At 46.6% G+C, this 18797-nt stretch overlaps 1 protein-coding gene across 3 annotated transcripts in view; it reads left to right on the forward strand.

Annotated features, from left to right (window-relative positions):
* Positions 1-18797, forward strand: part of LOC309439653 (T-lymphocyte activation antigen CD80-like) — a 41482-nt gene that overhangs the window by 15578 nt on the left and 7107 nt on the right. For all 3 annotated transcript variants that reach the window (XM_082052491.1, XM_082052492.1, XM_082052493.1), the window contains exons 3-5: positions 10952-11275; positions 13906-14187; positions 16165-16290. In XM_082052491.1, coding sequence (XP_081908617.1) covers positions 10952-11275; positions 13906-14187; positions 16165-16290 — 732 coding nt within the window. The remainder of the gene's footprint in view (positions 1-10951; positions 11276-13905; positions 14188-16164; positions 16291-18797) is intronic.

Here is an 18797-nt window from a genome sequence, read left to right on the forward strand (position 1 = left end):
CACCTGGAATATTGTGTCCAGTTCTGGGCCCCTCAGTTCCAGAAGGACAGGGAACTGCTGGAGAGAGTCCAGCATAGGGCAACAAAGATGATTAAGGAGTGGAGAATCTCCCTTATGAAGAAAGACTGAGGGAGCTGGGTCTCTTTAGCTTGGAAAAGAGGAGACTGAGGGGTGACCTTATTAAAGTTTATCAATATGTAAAGGGTGAGTGTCACGAGGATGGAACCAGGCTCTTCTCAGTCACAACCAATGATAGGACAAGGGGCAATGGGTACAAACTGGAACACAGGAGGTTCCACTCAAATATGAGAAGAAACTTCGTCACAGTGAGGGTGCCAGAGCACTAGAACAGGCTGCCCAGGGAGGTTGTGGAGTCTCCTTCTCTGGAGACATTCAAAACCCACCTGGGCACATTCCTGTGTAACCTCATCTAGGTGTTCCTGCTCTAGCAGGGGGATTTGACTAGATGATCTTTTGAGGTCCCTTCCAATCCCTGACATTCTGTGATTCTGTGATTTCTGTGTGCAAATCTGGCATAAGCGCTGCTTGCAGGGCCCTAGTGAGCCTGGGTTTGTCCGTGGACTATTCCTTTTAGACATCCCTGGAGTTTTCATCTGACCAGGGACTGTCTAGTTCTTGGTTTCTTCCCAGCATTGAAATTTTTTGGGAAGTTTTGAGGAAAATCCCTACAGCTTTTCTGAGTTATTGGAGAGTCGGGAGGGCGGGGGGAATAGCTACTTCCCTCCACGCTGTGCCCGAGCACTGGCTCACAAGTAACTCACTCTGGGAATCCCCTCTCGCATGTTACTGCCAATGAAGAGCTTGGAGCGGAGCTGGGTTTCACAAGGGGACAAAGAGGGTTAGAACAAGAAAGATTTGCCGTTTTGTGGCCCGGCCAAATATTGGAGTGTCTAGCAATGAGCTTTAGGTGCTGGGCGGCTAACTTCCATGCCAGCTCCAGTGTGGGTTGTGCCTAGGGCAGATTTCATGGCGGAGATAACAGAAATTTTTCTTTATGTACCAGATTTGCCCGCTTGATCGCTGGATTCAAATTGAGTTTCTGTCTTATTGCTTTTGCTGCCTTCAGCTGTTTTTTTAATTTCTTTTTTTTCGGATGAATTTCTGTCTCCTCCTATTCCAGACATGCAGAAAAGAAACATCTTTCGTTCAAAACCAAGAGCAGCAGAACTAAGCAACTCCTTTTTCTGTCTGTCTGTCTGTCTATCTATCCAGAGTGAAACCTGCTGTAACAGCTTGTATGGAGAAACAGAAACTCAACTAAAGTCTCTTGCTTTTACTTACAGATGTCTTAATTTCTTCTGTTGTGTTTTGTTTGTTCGTTTTAATGAAATAATTCCTTAGAAAAACACAGAAAATTAAACATCGACAAGCTACATTTTTACACAGTCAAAATACAGTTATATGCCTGCATACCGAGTTTGTAAATCTACCAGTCAAACGTTCCTTTCACTCACTTCTTTTTTTTCCTTTTCCAGTTAGATCCGAATGAACTCAGATAACTTCAGTGATCTCACATTACTCTGAGGGGAACAGCTTTTTTGCATTTCTTGGATCACTGAGACATTTGTAACCTTTTTTTTTGCGGCGTGACATTCCTGCATTTAAACATGCAAAGTTTGGGGCTGAAGTTTTTAGGCGCTGTGTTAGGTTACCAGCAGAACTTGCCACCCTGTCCGCCCTCACACCTTTCCTGCTCACTGCTGCCTCAGTTCTGAGAGATTGGTTTAATGGCCATAATTAATCTAACAGAAATTAAGGCTGCCACTGGTGGATTTATCCCCCTGCCTCACTTGTGATGAGTGAGATTTTTGTGGGGGTCAGCCTGCTCTCTTCAGTGCCAGTCTGCTTTTACACCCAACTCTTTGTACCCTGTAGGGGATGCAGAAGCGCAGCACAGCTGAGGGGACCAAACAGGTCCTTGCCACCCAAAGGTGTGACCCTGCTCCTCAATCCTCCGCTTCTGCTGCACGATCCGTCCTTCCTTTGCACTAATTCTGGCATGTCTCTGATCCTTGAATGAGCTAATTCAACTCCCAGCTTAGCAGAAAGTTTCTGGGGTTTTTTTGCTCCTTATTTTACACCAAAGTGGCATATTGAGCCATCTGCAAGGAAAAGAGTGGGAGAACGTGGGGTTGGAAGGGAAAGGGGAGCCAGATCACCTCTTCTCGCGTGGAGAAGACATGAGATGCATGTCACTGTGTCATCCGGCTGCACCCTGAGGTTGTGCCAGGCTGGAGGAGAATTTCCGCGTTCAGAGAAACTCTCCTTCCTTTTAAACATGTGTTTCCCACTACCAGTGCTGCATGCGTGTAGATGTGGTGTTTTTTATGAGGTGGCAAGGCAAATGTGTTGAATGCAGTGAAGGCTGTTTGCTTGGCAAAAAGGAGGTCAGTTTTGGTTTTAAATAGATTAACTTTGTTTAATTGTAGCTGTTCTGTCCCCTTGGAGGAACATCACTATCGGGAGTCTCAGAAGGTCATTTGAGAATATGTAAATCTTTCCCAACGCGGAAATGCCACAGGCTTTGCTTCTGCTTTTTCACTGTTATGCTTTTAAAATATCATTGGTCCCAGGGGACTCCCTGGCTGAAAATAAAAGTGCTGACTGCTGGCTAATGGTGGCCTCTCTTGCTATACTGCACTCCAAGGATGTTCACCTTGTGGCGAGCCCAGAATGCTACCATATCCTATAAAAAGTTGTTACAAAAGATCACCAAGGCAGGTCTTTCTGTGCACCCCTGCTCTCGCCATAGCAGGTAACCTCCAGTGTAATTTTACATGCCCAGCAAACAAGGATTTCATCCCCATGCCAGGGAAAGTGCTTCAGTCTGAAGAGACATCGCTGTCAGACGCTGCTTTGCACCACCCAAGAGCCCCTTCCCTGCGCTGCCCTGCGTTGCCGCCAGCCGCTGCCTCCAGCAGCCCCTGCCCAGCTCTCTCATTTCACTCCCTCTGCAGCTTTTGTAGCTTTCAGACACCTCTGGGCCACTTTGGTCTCGTTTCACTAGTCACCCTTCAGTTAATTACCACTTTCCATGCAGCACTCACATAGGGCCGTTTCCTTTCTCCTCCTGCCAGGCCTCCAGCTGTGGGGTTATTGTCAGGGTTGCTGTCTGCAGAGCATTCATGAATTAGTGCCTGAGTGGGGACTCAGGCTTTTATAACAAGATAATGGCTGGCAGGTCTGTAGCGTTGGTAGCTGCACTGGTGAATATTGCTACGGCTGTGGGCAAGTACTTTAGAAGAAAAAAAGTAATAATTTTTCTACATTTGAGTGGTCTTATGTGAGAGGTATCATACTTGATTTTCCTGGTTACTGGGCACTTTCAGCTTCTGTTAGTTTCCAGAGTGAGCTAGCTACTTCGGGAGTATGCGAGGCAGTGAGATTTAGCAAACACTGAAGAAAACCAGGGCCTGAAGCAGTGGGGAGAATCTCAACTTCAAAAGCTCTGCTGCGAGGACAGCAGTATGCATGGCCGTGGTACTGGAGGAATTAGGAAAATTATCTGAGAACATCTTCAGCTGGGAGATAAATATAGAGGAAGTACAAAGTGATCCAGTCAGCGAGGGACAGAGTCTGCAGGGGAAAAAATTAACAAATTTATTTTTGTCTTTGTGTGCAACAAATCTCCCCCAAAGGCCTGTCTTACACAACTGCCACATCTAGTTTCTGCCCCCATGCTGGGAAACCGTAAGAGTGCTGAGCCAGTTGAAGGAATTTCATCTCAAAAAGAAATAAAATATGCAAATCCCCTGAGAACATCCAGATTTTGTGTTCTCCCCCCGTGCCCTTTTTTATTCTAATAGGGTCACCCACTTGCGTGCTAGGAACAGAAGAAGGAGGAAGGTTCAGAAAGACTCTTCCCCAGTCAAAGGTGTCCTTCTGTCCCCATCGCTGGTGTCCCTGCTGGTATGCAGCACAGGAGATAAGCAAGCCCTTCTTCTTCTCTTCCCCAACCAACACCCCTGCAGAGGACTCCGCAGAAAAGGGGAAGGTCTTAAGACACAATATAGTCCCCACCCCACCCGCAAGTACTTTGGTATCTCATCCCCAGCTCCTTGCTTGGATCTGACCTCTTGGCTACTGCCAAGGTTAGAAATTTGCCCGTTGACTTGCAGAGAGTTGCAATCTTACTCATGCTATAAACAGAGCAAACTGGACATACCCAGGCGGTGGGTTTGTCCCAGCCAGGGCAGAGGTGACTCAGAGAGCAGTAGAACTATATCTCAAGAAGTACCGAAACAGAGCTGGGTACCACAGGAGCAAGAAGGAGGGGTCCTGGCTGGCTAGAGCTGCCCCAGCGCTGCAATGAGCCCTTTACCAAAGCATTTCAGGTTCTTTTTCGTCTTCTCAGTTGCTGGTTACCAATCATAGAACTTTTTTGTGATTAATGGAGTTTCCTTCCCTTTGAAGCCAGGTTTTTGACAGAGTCATGCCTCAGTAAGGGCAATTCCTTTCATTCCTGGTCTGGCTGTATCGTCTTGCTGGTTTTTGTGGCAAAAAGGCTATCAGGGGGGCGTGAAATCTGCTTTCTGATGATTAAGACAGGAGAAAGCAGAGCGTTCAGTCTGCAACCTGCAAAGGAAAATGTAGTCGGAGGGAGAGCTTTGGCAGGAGTAGTGTGTGTGTCTAAGACACCAAAATGTCTTGAGAGCACCCTGTGAACACTCTAAAATCACTGCTTATCAAAGTGTGCTCAAGGAGACAAATAAGATGGATAATTTCATTGGTCATCAACAGAACCTCAAGTTAACATGCTGCTGGAAAAAAATAAATGGGATTAGTGCACAGCCCCAAAGATGGGCTGTATTTCTGTAAACACAGGATGGTATCCTCTGGTTTTCACAGCCGCTTCACGATTTCAAGAATTTCTCCACTAAAGGCTTTGCATGTGAAACAAAACAGTGTTAAAATGGAACAAAGGTTGCTGAAGGAATCAGGCACCAACACATCATGGGAATATTATAATTGTTGCCAAATCACGCAGTATAGAGCTGGGTGAGGCAAGTTTAGTGTTTTGTTTGTGAGGAATGTGGCAATGTGAGGATGGGAAGTGCATAAAGCCATGAAAGGGGGGCCGTGCCCTTGCTGTACCGCTCTAAGCAGGGCAGCCCGAGGTTACAGCACAGAAGCAAGCAAAGCTGAACTTTTAGAAAAACCTCTTTAAACTGTTCCCCTACCTCAGGCAAGGCATCACATCATCATAAACCAGGATTAATCCTGTGACTTAATAGGCGCGGGCACACTCAACTAGCATGAGTGGGTACAGGGAAGCGAGACTGGGTGGGACTGCTGCCGAATGAAGTGCGTCGCTGTTCTTCTTTGGGACGTCTTCTCTTCTGCTTCTCTCTCTCACCACATTTGCGATGAGTAAGGGAACACAACCCCACAAGAGGTCACCGTGACATGAGCGAAGCAAACTGGGTTCGCAGCTGCTTGGCTTTGCCAGAGCAGCTGAAGGGCAGCAGAAGGCCTGTGGTTTCTGACTAGAAGTTTGGGCTTGGGGTTGTGCAAGGGGAAAGGGCCACTCCTCCCTTCTCTGCATACTGAGACCTCCTTTTGCATGCCTCTACCTGCTGAAGTGGAATCTGAGCAGGAAAAGCCAGGGAGGCTTGCCAGGCACTTGTGCCCGGGTTAATACACGGTCACAGATTCATTAAAGAGGACAACAGCACCCCCTTTTCTCTGTTGCATCCTATCTTTCTCATAGCACAGGGTATTTACTGCAAAATGCAGAGGAAGGCAGTGTTTTTATGTGCTGCTGAACTGTCATGAAGGCTCCATGCAGAAGTCATCTGGGCATCTAATGGGGTCTTCTCTGTGATCAGTGCATTCACAGGAGTCTGTCACAGCACCGATTTGAATACAAAGCATTTCCTCACGTATTCCAGTGTAGCACAAGACATTTGATGAATTTTAACTCCATGGAAAGCTTTGGTAAAATCTTATTCCTCACTTGTAAAATCACCTGGGATAAAGAAAAGACCGAAGGGGAGTTTCTAGTCCTTTAAAGACTCAACTTTTCAAAATCTCTCATTTTTCAACTGATTATCTGTCTTCCTCAGAAATCCCCCCAAAATACTTTGTCCTCATTGTCCTGAAAGGATAAATCCTGCAAGTTTGGCGTGAATGTACTGCTCACAGAAAATGAGGAGCCTGAGCTGCAGAATTACCCGGGGACTGTTGGGTGTGATTCCCTCACTGACCCCAGGGGATGGCCAGCAGGAGAAAGCCACAGCTCCACAAGACGTATTTTCCTTGGCTGGCCCAGCCCCAGTTACCAGAACTGCCCTTGCCTCACCATGGCATGATGTACACCTCCTCCCAGAGCTGCCCCAAGTCCCTTTTTCCAGTCCACGCACCGGCAGAGGGTGAAAAAAGGTATCAGCAAAGTCAGTAGTGCCCATAATTCAACATTAGAGAGACCAGGTGCTGTTACAAAGCACCTTATGGAATAAAAGCAATGCGAGGCTGTTTTCTCCCAGTTTGGGTGTGCCACAAACAATTTGCCTCAGAGCTTTTTGCAGGACTGTCGGTCCAAAAAATGTGCAGATCCACTGTTTTACCTGATGCTTACACAGGGGCAAGGGAATCATAGAATGGTTTTGTCTGGAAGGGACCTTAAAATCATCTAGTCCAACCCTGCTGCCATGGGCAGGGACACTTTCCAATAGGCCAAGTTGCTCAAAGCCCCGTCCAACCCCTGGCCTTCAACACTTCCAGGGATGGGGCATCCACAGCTTCTTTGGGCAGCCTGTTTCAGTCTCACCATCCTCATGGTGAAGAACACTACAACACTAAACACTAAACTCTCAAATAGCTGAAGTTACACAGTCCACAGTCATTGCAAAATCCAGGCGCACATCTCTTGAGAACAGTTTTCATCTAGCAAATAACACAGCATGCATATAAATCCCAAGTAGCAGTAAGGCTTCCCCTCCTTCCCTCAGTGAAGGTAAATCATCTATGAAATAGAGAGCACCAAGGGAGATGTGATAAATTCTGTCATCTGGGATCCCAGACTCAGGATTACAGACCCACCAAGAAGGACATTTCCCTTCATGTGCATTGCTTTGGGGGTTGTGTCTAAAACAAGGTAACCCAAGCTAAAACCAAAAAAATGCAAAGCGGTCCAGAAGGGCAGAAAAATGGAGAACAGAAGGGAAAGAGAATGGCTTTGGGGTTTCTGTTCACCAGGAATTATCTGAAGGGCTACAACAGTTCAACGCTGCTTCTCTAGAGCGTTGTGTCACCTTTTACAGTCAAATATCTCTCAGGTCTTCTGTCCCAGAGTCAATCTGCCATCCCATGCTGCCTGACTGTATGTGTGGTCAGGACAACAAAGGTCTCTGTGACCAGGGAATTTCTGAAGCACAGCTTGGGGAAGGAATGAAGGAAATAGGGATACAGGCTCAACAGCTCTCCTGCTTGCTGACTCTTGGAGCAAATGAGAAAGGACAGTTTTCCTCTACACTCACCTTTCTCTTCTAACTGGCCTCACCATATGGGGCATCTGCAGCACAGGCATAGTTTGAACTAAACATGTTTTTCTGCCCAGGGAACAGAAAGTCAGCCCTTTCATCAGTTCAGCATTGCCACACGCCGAGGGCTTCCAGTGTCGGAGTGACTGGTGTGCACATCAAGGGAACGGGTGTGCTGCAAGGGGGTGGGAAGGGGAGGGATCTTCTTATTTTTTTTCTAGAAAAAGGTGGATATCTCCCCTACAGGCTAGTTACAGAGACAGAAACGGGACAGAACTGGATTTTCATTTTTGCTTTGCAGTTCACCTTTAAAGTGAAAGGGGACTTCTGTGGGGCTGAATGACTCTTCATGGACTTCGGTTCCTTCAGGCTCGCAGCATTCAGCTTGCAGTTTCAAGGGTACAGAGCCTTTTAAGGGTAGATGTGACATCAGCAGGAGTTTCCAGCCCCTGCACATGTACTGCCAAGAAGGTTTTTGTTCTCCTTTTGGTTGCAAAGGACACTCTTAGGGGCAAAGCGCGCAGAACCTCATGCAACTCATGATGCTATGTCACCCTGACATTTACATTACACCTACTCTTCCCCTATTGCTGCAAAAGAAAATAGAAAATTGTCTTTAGCAGGCTCCACAATCCCAAAGTCTGACTGGCTGCTCTTGTGAGTCTCTCCAACAATAGTAAGAGCTGAACTGTGAGAATAAGCGAAGATGTGGTTGAGGGGAAAAAAACACACATGCATACAAATGAATGCAGACATGCAGGAGGAGGAACTTCAAGAATCACATCCTAAAGAGGGCTGCTTTTAAGGTGAACAAGAGGAAACGCTTTTTCACACAGTATATAATCAAACCGTGTAACTCATTGTCACAGGATGCTGTGGAAGCCAAAACCATACGTGCACTCCTGAAAGGGCAAAAACTGTTCCAGCAGCAGTGATTAAACTGCTGATGTCAAGAAAACCCTAAAATTCTGGCTGCCAAAGACTGTCAGGGAACGGCAGGTCTTACCCTGTGCGGTGTGGAAGAACTGTTTTTTCTCCCATTTTGCTACCAGTTGCTGGCTGACACAGGTCAGCGGGCTGAGTGGGCTCCTGCTCTGCTGCAGTCTGGTTGCTCAGAGTTTGTGATGCATTAGAAGGGGAAGTACAGGCAGTGTCGTGGGGGGGAAATGTGTTTGAAATGTGATTCCCTTTGGAAGATCAATGAAACGGCTGAGTGGAGGGAAACCAGTCAAAGGAGAAGTTGCTTGTTTAATTATACATTCTATTTGATTTAATTAACATTAAAACATTCCATAGTGTTGCAAGGACGTTCCCAGTATTTTTCAGTGTATTTCCTACAGAGTAACGTAAAGCGTGCAAGTGGGACACGGACAGGAGTGCCGCAGGGTAGAGGGGGTGAAAGCTTATTTCATATCCTGTCACATGCTCGCTCTGGGCTTAGCTTCAGCAAGTGGCCTCCGATGCTGCCCCAAGATCTGTCTGTGCCGGGGCACAGACTGAGTATCTGCTTGTCTCCCTCCAGCACTGGCAGCTGGAGGATTGCAAAGCACTTTCATCAGGGTGTGCTGCTGGGCACAGGTCAGCATGCCGCAGGGGTCTGGCTGCCAGCTGTGTGGTGGCATCCCAAGGGTCTGGAAGTCATAGAATCATAGAATAGTTTGGGTTGGAAGGGACCCTCAAAGCTCATCTAGTCAAATTCCCCTGCAATGAGCAGGGGCATCTTCAACTAGATCAGGTTGCTCAGAGCCCTGTCCAGCCTGGCCTGGAATGTCTCCAGGGATGAGGCACCTACCACCTCTCTGGGCAACCTGTTCTGATATTAAGGCACCGCTAAGCAAATGAGCCCTGGTGGGTAACAAGCTTCTGGTTGTTTTGGACACTTCAGCTGAATCTGAATGTCACACACAGAGTGCTGCGCTCTGTGCCTCTGTACAGCGTGGCTGCGGGTAGGGGTTGGCAGTGGCAATAAAGTGTAAGCATCAGCCAGACTCTGCTGAGGATGGGTGGCTGTTCTTAGGCTCAGCTTTGCCAAACGTTCAGTTCACACTTCAGTCTGAGGCTTTGCACATGGAGTCTCACATCCACCACTGGCTGATGCTTTGCTTTCCCCATCAGTGAAACACTGCCTGGTCAGGACTTTTTCTCTCTCAGACATGTTTGTGAAGATCTGTTCTCCAGGGAAAGAAGAGGGAATTTGAATCTTCTCTGTCCTGAGGCTGGCTGTTCTCTTGTTCTGCTCTCAGTCAATGGAGTGCATCATATTGGTATCCCCCCTCCACTACCAGAGATGGGTGCAAGCAGGGCAAGTGTAAAGCAGCCTGATTTTCTGTACTAAGAAAGCAGGGTGTCCAGGGATAAGCATCATCCTGAAGGTTGCACAAACCCAGGCAAAAGCTCAGCCACCTGCCAGGCCTTGGTAGAGCACAGGACCATGGATTAGTACTGGGTTACCATTTCAGCAACACCAGGAGCTCCTTGCTAGGCTGTTCCCTCACATGTCAGATCCTGGCCCCTACCAGCACCTACCCACAGCAAAGAGGAAGGCGAGTGGGAAAGCCGGGCTGACCACGAGAGTGGCGTGCATAGAAGTCGTAGTGTGAAGCAGGGGGAATTACTGCTAACCTGGTGAAAGTTGGACCTGATTTCCCCCTTGTGAGGGCCTCGGCTTGTTATTGTAGGCACATGCCTGTGTACTGGGTATGGCACTGACACAGTCACTGGGCAGGAGTTGGGGAGTGCCTGTGCTGCTTTGCAGGTATTCCCAAGGGAAGCCCACGGGCCTTCACAAATACAAATTTGTCTTAGCTATACTAGGCAAAATTGTTCATTTGCTAATACTAGGAAGCTGATAACTGTGTGGCTGTAACCTTTGCTTACTATTGTAAACAAAGCTGCTTCTAGCTTCTGGGATCTTGAAAGGTTTGGGGTTTTTTCTTATATTAAAAAAATCTTCTAAAATAACCCCAAAACCCCCAAACTAGTAGTCCACTGTGGCCCTGTTTGGCATACAGGGAACTCACTCGAGGGTGACACAGACTTTCCAAACACTGAGCTCTGAAAAGGAAGAGCAGAGGAGATAGCAGTTTGGGCATGTGTGTTTTTATCCCTTTACATGGAAATTCTTCACTCTGAGGTATGGAATTTTTAAGGGACCAGCAAAATTTCTGTTCAGGCAGGTAACTCTCCTGCCTTTCCCTTCAGTAATCCATGCAGAAATCATTGTGTGCCCTCTCTAGCCTGGGATCCTAACTGGGACTGGAGCACCATGGAAAAGGCAGTGCCAAGGTAGACTTCCCCTGCACGCAGAGCTGAAGTTGTGAACAGCTGGGTGGGTTATGGGGTATGTTAGTGGGTGCAAACAGAGCTGAAAGACATGAGCTCTATGCAGAAGATCCTGGCACAAAGCTGTACCACTGTTTCACTGACTTTTGTTTGTCCCCCACGTACAGGCTATGCACTGGAGAAGAAAGTAATCAAAGGCAAAGTGGGAGAAAAAGTTGGCCTGCCTTGTTGTTATGAAATTCCCAGCTTGGAAAGCCTACAAAATTACCGGGTCTACTGGCAGAAGAACACCACAGATGTAGTGCTTGCCTACTCAGAAGGGAAGATGATCTCCATGCCCAAGAACCGCACAGAGATGAACAAAACTAACCTCACTCTGTGGATCTCCCCTGTGAAAATTCTAGACAGTGGCCCTTACCAGTGTGTAGTTCAGCACGTCGGAAAGGACACAGTCGTTGTGTGTGATGAGTCTGTCACCCTCTTTGTTACAGGTAGGTGGATTGCTTCCTGACACCTGAGGCTTTCTGGTGCCAGCCTGTGGGTGTAAGAGACACTTCTCCAATCTTCAGTCATAGTGTAGCAGATAGACTTCCATCAAGTCTGAAAGATTGCTGGAAAGTGTGTTAAGGCCTCTGTATCTCCATACTAGCAGCCTCCCCCCTTACCTTTCCAAAGCTACACCTGGTACAGAAAATTAACCTTTCCCACCACCAGCCCACCATCCTCCCCTTGATGCCCCCTCTTGGGCAAGTGCCCCTCCCAGGACACCTCCCCAGGTACCACTGCTGGTGAGCAACCTAGGCCACCTCTGCCTCCTGCTGTCTTTTGGGCAAAGCAGAGACCAAGCCCTTGGTGCACAGGAAGCATCCAAGCCAAAAGAGGAACAGGGTGTCATTGCTTCTCTGTGGCCACCTCAGCATCTCAGGCCCACATCCAGCCCCTTGGGAGCCAAGGCTCTCCAGAGGACTGGCCAGCTTGCCGGCTGCGCTGCAGCTCCACAACCTAAGGCTGAGCTCAGCTGGAGATTTGGGGCTTTTCACCTTAAAGAAACAACTTGAGTCCCTTTGCTCAAAATGAATCTGAATCTTTTCTTGGAGGCTACAAAAAGTTCCGTTGACATTATTTTCCATTTCCACCACAGTTTTTGTGCCGATTGATTTCAACCAAAGGCAGAGATACTGGTAACATATATAAATATACACATATATTTGAATACCTTTAGCAGCAGAGAGTTCCAGGAATCTTCCAGACAAGCCAGTGAATGAGCATTCCCCATCTGGAATGAGATTCATCAGGAAAAAACCCACAAGATCCTGAGTTTTGGCCATTGCCTGACTGGCATGGTGGGGTTGTGTGCAAGGAGACAAATTTAGTGATCTTTCTGGGAACCAATATGAAAAAAGGGAAGTGCACTGGCAGCACCCTCTCTAACGGTGAGGGCTGAGGAGCCAACTGCATGAAAAGTGTGAAACAACGGATCTCTTTTCCTCTCTGCAAATAACTCAGGTTTCTTTCCTTCCAGAAACCCCTTTGCTGTCTTAACAGGCCGATTGTAATAATTGTGGTAGACTTCTGCTCCCTTTGGGAAAGTGGGATCAGTTATTGTGGGGATCAGCAAAAGGAAAGCTCCCCTCACCCCTGCTGGAATTGGGTTACTCTGAGAGAGGCAGAAAAGTGTTAATCCCTGGTGACTGATCGGGGAGCCTCGATGAAGGCAGCTGGGAGCTTTGAAGGGACTTAGATGTCAATGCCACATTGCTCAACAGGTAGTCAGCCTGGAAGGAAATGTGGGTCTGTCCTTGTCCGCCGCTGGTTCAGCCGTGCAGTGTTGAGCAAAGTTCTTTCACTGGTTACTAGTTACCTGGTAGCCTAGACCATGGGTTCATGGTCAGCAGAAGCTGTGGGAGACACATTGCACCTGTCAGCCTTATCCCAGCAGTCATGTGGTCAAGTGGTGAGTCAGGCAGGGAGCGATTGCAGACAAAACCGTAGCTGCTCCAAAAATCTGAGCGATGTGCTGCAGCTCTGTGTCTGGCCATGCCACAGCTGGGGCCTGTGCCTGAGGGGCTGGGCAGGCTACAGACCTACAGTTGGCAGGGCTGGGAGGGAAAATCTGGTCCCTTTGGCAGCAGTGGTGGTGCTGTGACTTAAGCCCACCTGGAAACTAAGCTTCTTTTTCTGACTGAGGCCTCTCTTGCTAAAGATGTCATCACATGGAGATTTTTCCAGCCTTAAATATTTCCTTTTCCACCCCTTGCCTCCTCCTCCTCCTCACCCTGGGCTGTTTATTACAACCCACGGGCATCTTCAGTTGTACCAATGCAACTGTTTACAGTAACACAGTGAACCAGATTGGCAAAGGGAAGCAGGCTGAAAAGGACACTACCTTTCTTCTCCTTCTTCACTTATGTTAGTCCTCTCATCCATTTCACCATGTAGCCTTACAAACACATCTGACCAAGCAGGAAGGCATGGAACAAGCTGTGTGTGTGGGAAACCTCTGAAAACTGTCTTTGGCAATGAGAAAAAAGTCCAGTGAGAACATGGTCTGAGAGGACCTGTGTACTGCTATGCATATTTGCAATGGCTAGTATGACTTGGTCTTGCTCTCAGCTGGGCCTTCTGGAGGGGCCCTCATGGAGAAAACGTAATTCAGTTTCTTGCTGACCATGCAGGCTGAGAGACCAACATGCGACTCACCTCCTCTCCCAGCAGAGATGGACCCTCTGTGAGCTTCTGGCTGAGACAGGACTAATGAGGGAGGGAGAAGGAAATTGTCCACCCTGGCCTCCAGTATGGATTTTTATTCAGTCCCCTGTTTCTCCTACCTGTTTTATGAGTCCTTCTGTTGTTCCACAAACTGGTGTATGCCGAGAGAAACAGCAGCATTGGAGGGGTGGGGTCATGAAGTCTGTGTACTGCCCAGGCAGGAGAAGAAGCAAAGGCCAAGGCCTTATCCAGTCAAGGCTGTGAGGAGAACACTAAGGCACAAGACAGGCCAAAAAGATTATGATAAAGGAAGAATGCCCTGTGGGGGAGTCTTTGCTTTGACTGTGAGTGATCAGGATTGAGGCCCTCGCTGTAATCTGACAGAATGTTAACTAAATCTTTCTTGCTCCAGCTGACTTCACTGAGCCGAACATAACAACAGAAGTATCCACTGATTCCTGTGAATTAACTGAGATGGTGGTAAGATGTTCTTCTCATGGAGGTTTTCCCAAACCCAAAATCTCTGGGACCCTCAACAACGTGTCTGTGGTGTGGAATGCCAGCTGGGTGTCCAAGTCCAGCCTCAGCCCGTACAATGTCACTGGCACACTCTGGCTCAACGTGACCGAAGACATCAGCATCACTTGCTCCATTGAAAATGATGGCTTTTCCAAGTCCACCAGTTTGTTTCTGAGTACGTTTTATTAATAGTTTGTGTTACAAAACCATTTTGTTGAATCTGCTGGTTTGCCTCTGAAAAAAGCGGTAGATTTTGTGTATATGTTCATGCAAGGATGACCCAATGATCCCGCCTGTGGGCTGCACACCAAAATATTTCAAAGGCTGTAAGACAGCAAGGGTGGGAGAGTCATGACAGTGACTGGCAAGCAGAGACGGCTCTGTCCTCCTGCTGTTTTGCTATGAGTCACAGCTGGGCTGAGGGGGCAACTGGGTCCCATTGGGATCTGGTGATGTCAGCCTCAGCGTCTCCCACAAGCTGGGGATGCCACCATGCTGGGCCCCTCTGTACCAGCACCGTCTTGCTGCCAGTTGCATGATACAGATCTGGTATTTGAATGGAGGGTCTTGAGAAATGTACATGCTGCAAAAGCCTCAGGTTGCACTTAAAAATAATTTCTTCATTTAACAAGCATGTTTGTTCCTGCTTCAGCAACAGAAACTGTCAGCTGGGGTCTAGGGAAAACTCTGCTTTCATACACATATTTAATATAGGCTTAAGTCATACCAAAAAAATTCCATCACTGTGCGTGGCTTAAAAGTGATAACATAATAGATAAGTCTGTGCTCTGAAAAGCCTGAGGCACAAGGAGAAACAGCATGAGGGAAGGCAGCACACTACAGTCCAGATGTTTTGCAGTAGAAGGGGATTTGGAAGAAAATTCTGAAAGCCAAAAGGATTTTTTTTAATGTTGTTACCAAAAAAGTATTCTGAAATGTCTCTGGGTCTGATGTTTTCACTGTAGAGATAAGGGCACCTTCAAGGGAAGCTAGAGAAGTGCTGTTTTTCCTTGGGAATTGTACCTTATTCATCAAGGCACCTTATTCATCAATCTTACTAAAATCAAAGGGCCTTGTGAGGAGAAGTGCCATTCAGCTTCAGAACGAATGCCAGAAACTAGTGCTTTATGAATATTAGTTATTTCTAGATGTAGTGCATAATGTCCCTGGAGATGGTAATGGAAGAATGTTATGAATATCATGCCACATAGAAAAGGAGAGCAACAAAAAAAAAGTAATAGTAATACGCTGTTGTCACGCAGATCCTCAGAGGAGAGTGCAATCAACAGTGACAACAGCAGTCACAAAACCCCCAGGTTTTGATTTTTAAGATGTGGAACCACTCCCATTTTGGTAAGATGGAAATGGTCCTCCAAACTAGTCTTTCATGGACACAGAGCTCCAGACAGAATACAGCCTCTGGTAAACATAGGAGGCAAACCCCACAGTGGGAGGGAAGATTGTGCAGTGCATCAGGTTTGTGTCTTAGAAGCTGGATGATGTTTAATAGTGGCAGATGCAGATGATGAAAATCTGAAGACCTATGACCATGCACCTCCTGTTGAATTAGTCTGGTCCTAGAATGGCTCATTATCTGCTCTCATGTCCAAGCGGCAGAATGGTCGTCTCCAGTGGTGAAAAGCCAGAGGCTCCACTGCCACAACACTCTTCCTGCCATGCAGAAATAACTCTATTCTAGTCTGTTTAATACATCATTCTCTGTCACCTGTGAATTCAGAGAGGAAAAAAATTAGGCATAAATCTGGAGGAAACAGTAAGAAAAAATGCAGAGTACCTTTGAGAATAGAAGTTTTCTAGATGTGGACTCAGACTTTGCCACCAAGCCTAACCAGTTTGTTTAAAAACAGCTTATGTGTTTTTAAGTATTGCCTGTCTCAGTCCTGTTCTGGATGTAGACCCGGCATTTCAGATCCTGTGAATGTGTTAAAAACTTCAGCACATAGTAAATGTGGGGTATGGAAGAAATTTAGGTGCCAGCTTTATCTGTTTGTTTATCGAACAGGTGAATTTTCAGGCTGAATATCTGAGTTAGAATTTGGACAGAACCACCAAAATTCATATACCTGCTCTTACATGAAAATGCCAATATCTTCTTGGGCTCTTTATTTATCTTTTATTTCTTCTGTTTCAGAAAAAACAAATGAGTGCGTTGTCCCTACTGTGCCTCCATCTTATAAGGTCATTACTGCTTCAACTCTCGTCATTATCAGCTTCATTGTGGCTATCACCCTCACAGCAAGTTACCTCCGAAGGCATGGTAAGTTTAGCTCCTTTTTCTACAAACAGTCTCTTACTGCTTATGGAGTTTCTATGTAAAATACACATTTATAGAAATTATACTTACACGCTAGGTATTTTTGTACCTTTCTTCTCATTTCCTTTTTTCTTTTTTTTCTTTTGTTGTTGTTTTCTACTGTTACAAAACCTAAGCCCAACTCAGGACTTTCCTACACTTGAGTGCAGGCAGCACTAGGTTTGAGAGTAAAGGGGTGATGGGGAGTTTTGACAGCAGATCAGAATATTTCTAAAATCGTGGGTATACAGAATTGAAGACATTCACAAAGATCCATTTTTAGGTATTAAGATGCTTGAAGATGCCAAGAATCTTGGTGATCATGAGCACTGACAGTTTCAAAATGAGATCTCTCTACACACCCTACTTAGACAATCTCTTAGAAAAGTCACAAAGCCAAAGTTACAAAAGTACACAGAGCTGGGGCCACAGAAAGAACTTAAGCATAGAAATGTCCCACTTTTAGAAGAACCCTGACCAGGAGAGGTGGATTTGTCTTCTTTGTATGGCCAAAACTGGCACGGGTGAGGTGCCTTGTCCCACTCTATGAAGTCTCCAGTAACTCCAGACATGTCTTCAGGAGTTTTTCAGTGGTAAAGGGGACATCAGGCATCTCAGGCTTAGCTGGCAGCTGAGTAGATTTTGTGTTTTGTTTTGTGGCTCAAAAATAATCTCGCCTGTTAGCTGTTGCTCCTAATAACTTCTAAGCTGACCTAGCAAGAAAGTGCCTGAAGACGTGGGTAGACATCTAATGGATTTATAAAGGCAGGTAGCCATCCAGCCAGTATTGAAAGTCATCAGCAGCAGATGTCTTATCTGCACCCTGTTAGCAGCTTGGAAAAGCGGTCCTGGAGAAAGACAGCAGGCCTTGCAACACAGTATAAATATCACTCGATCAAGTTCTGTCAGGTCACTGGGGGAGTCTGGAGAGAAGAATCCTACACTGAGAATGCTCTGTGTTTGGCCCACTTAAACCAGAAGCCACCAGTCTGAGCACCTTAGCTCATCACAGGTGCAGTGGTATTCCCTCCTTGGAAAGAGGTTGTTTTCTGGGCGTCAGGGACTCAGTTCACTTAGGACGCTCATAAATTTGCCATGCTTGTGTCTTCTGCTACCTCTGTTTCAACTTCAGACAGGTTCACTCCCAAGTCAGCGGTGTGGAGGTAGCATTACTATTTTTCTTTTCGCCTCCTCACCAACCACATCCCTTCAAAAACTCGATGTGGCCACTGAGTCAGGCTGGGCTAATTTTATTTTTTGTGTTTTGTTACAAAGAAAGGAAGCTTCTGGAAAGCAGTGACTCTTGGCTACATCTGTGCACCTCGGCATTTTCCACTCATGTGGCCCTGTGACACCAGTGCTGGTTCTCCCCTGCTGTTCCCTGGGGCTGTGTCAGTGGGAAAGCAGCCAAGCAGGTTGAAATCAAGAAAAATCACAGCTGATCACAGCCTGTGCTGTTAGCTGCATGGATAAAGAACTGGAATTGGAAGATTTGGCTCTAAACTAATATAGGCTGGAAACTAAAAGGTTCCTCACCATTAAATTAGTAAGATTCTGGAGCATTCTGAGATAGCCTTTTATATAGAAACTAAATTGCTTCTAAAGTAGATGCAAGAAGTACACCAGTGTGGTAGAATGTGATCACCTGCAACAGCATGGGACATGGCTGTATAAACTGGAACTTCCCTTTCAGTCCCATTTTCCTAATATGCACAGGGAGCAGCTTTGCCAAGTCAGGCGGTGCTATTTTGTACAGCCGTTTCCCAGACCAGGCGCAGACTGTAAGAAACACCAGGTAGAGCTTCAGTCCAGTGCCCCGGTTTGTACAGTTGTCACATTTTGGTGCTGCTGTGCACCGCGACACGTCTGGGAAGGGCAATATTTGTCCTAAGAGTGCTTCCTGCTGGTGTGGTGACAAGAGCTATTGTGGGAGCTGAGAGCAGGTCTGAGAGCACCTCTTGTTCTGGCACATGGAAAGCTGGGTCGGGAGCTGCCTTGTTGCTGAGAGTGGTTTCTGAGCTCAAAAAGCCACACTTTGAGGAGCTGAAGTGTGGGAGGGAAGAACAGAAAGACAGAGCAAAATGGAAATCAGAGTTTTCAGGTGCGTGATTGTGGCAGTGACCAAAACACGCAGATGCTTTGTTGAGGTTTGTAACGCGCTGCTTTGAGGACCTCACAGCTATCTTTGCAATGGAAACTCTCTAGGTTTTTCGGTTTGGTTTGGTTTTTGCTTTGAGGTTGTTTTTTTTTTTTTGGCTCTTCAATTAATTTAACACAAAGCACTAAGATTAGACCCAGATCAGAAGTCACTTAAGGAATAGCTTAGGATCCATGTTGTAAAATTTGTGCAAGTACAATTTGCTGTGATAATATAGACAGATTCAACTTAAATTATTAAAACAAAGTCATTCATAGATACTGAGATGCTAAGGGTACCTGTTTAATCTGAACTCTTTTTAAAGCACTGAAAG

This window comes from Streptopelia decaocto (assembly GCF_964273445.1).
Source record: "Streptopelia decaocto genome assembly, chromosome: 1".
Lineage (NCBI taxonomy): Eukaryota > Metazoa > Chordata > Aves > Columbiformes > Columbidae > Streptopelia > Streptopelia decaocto.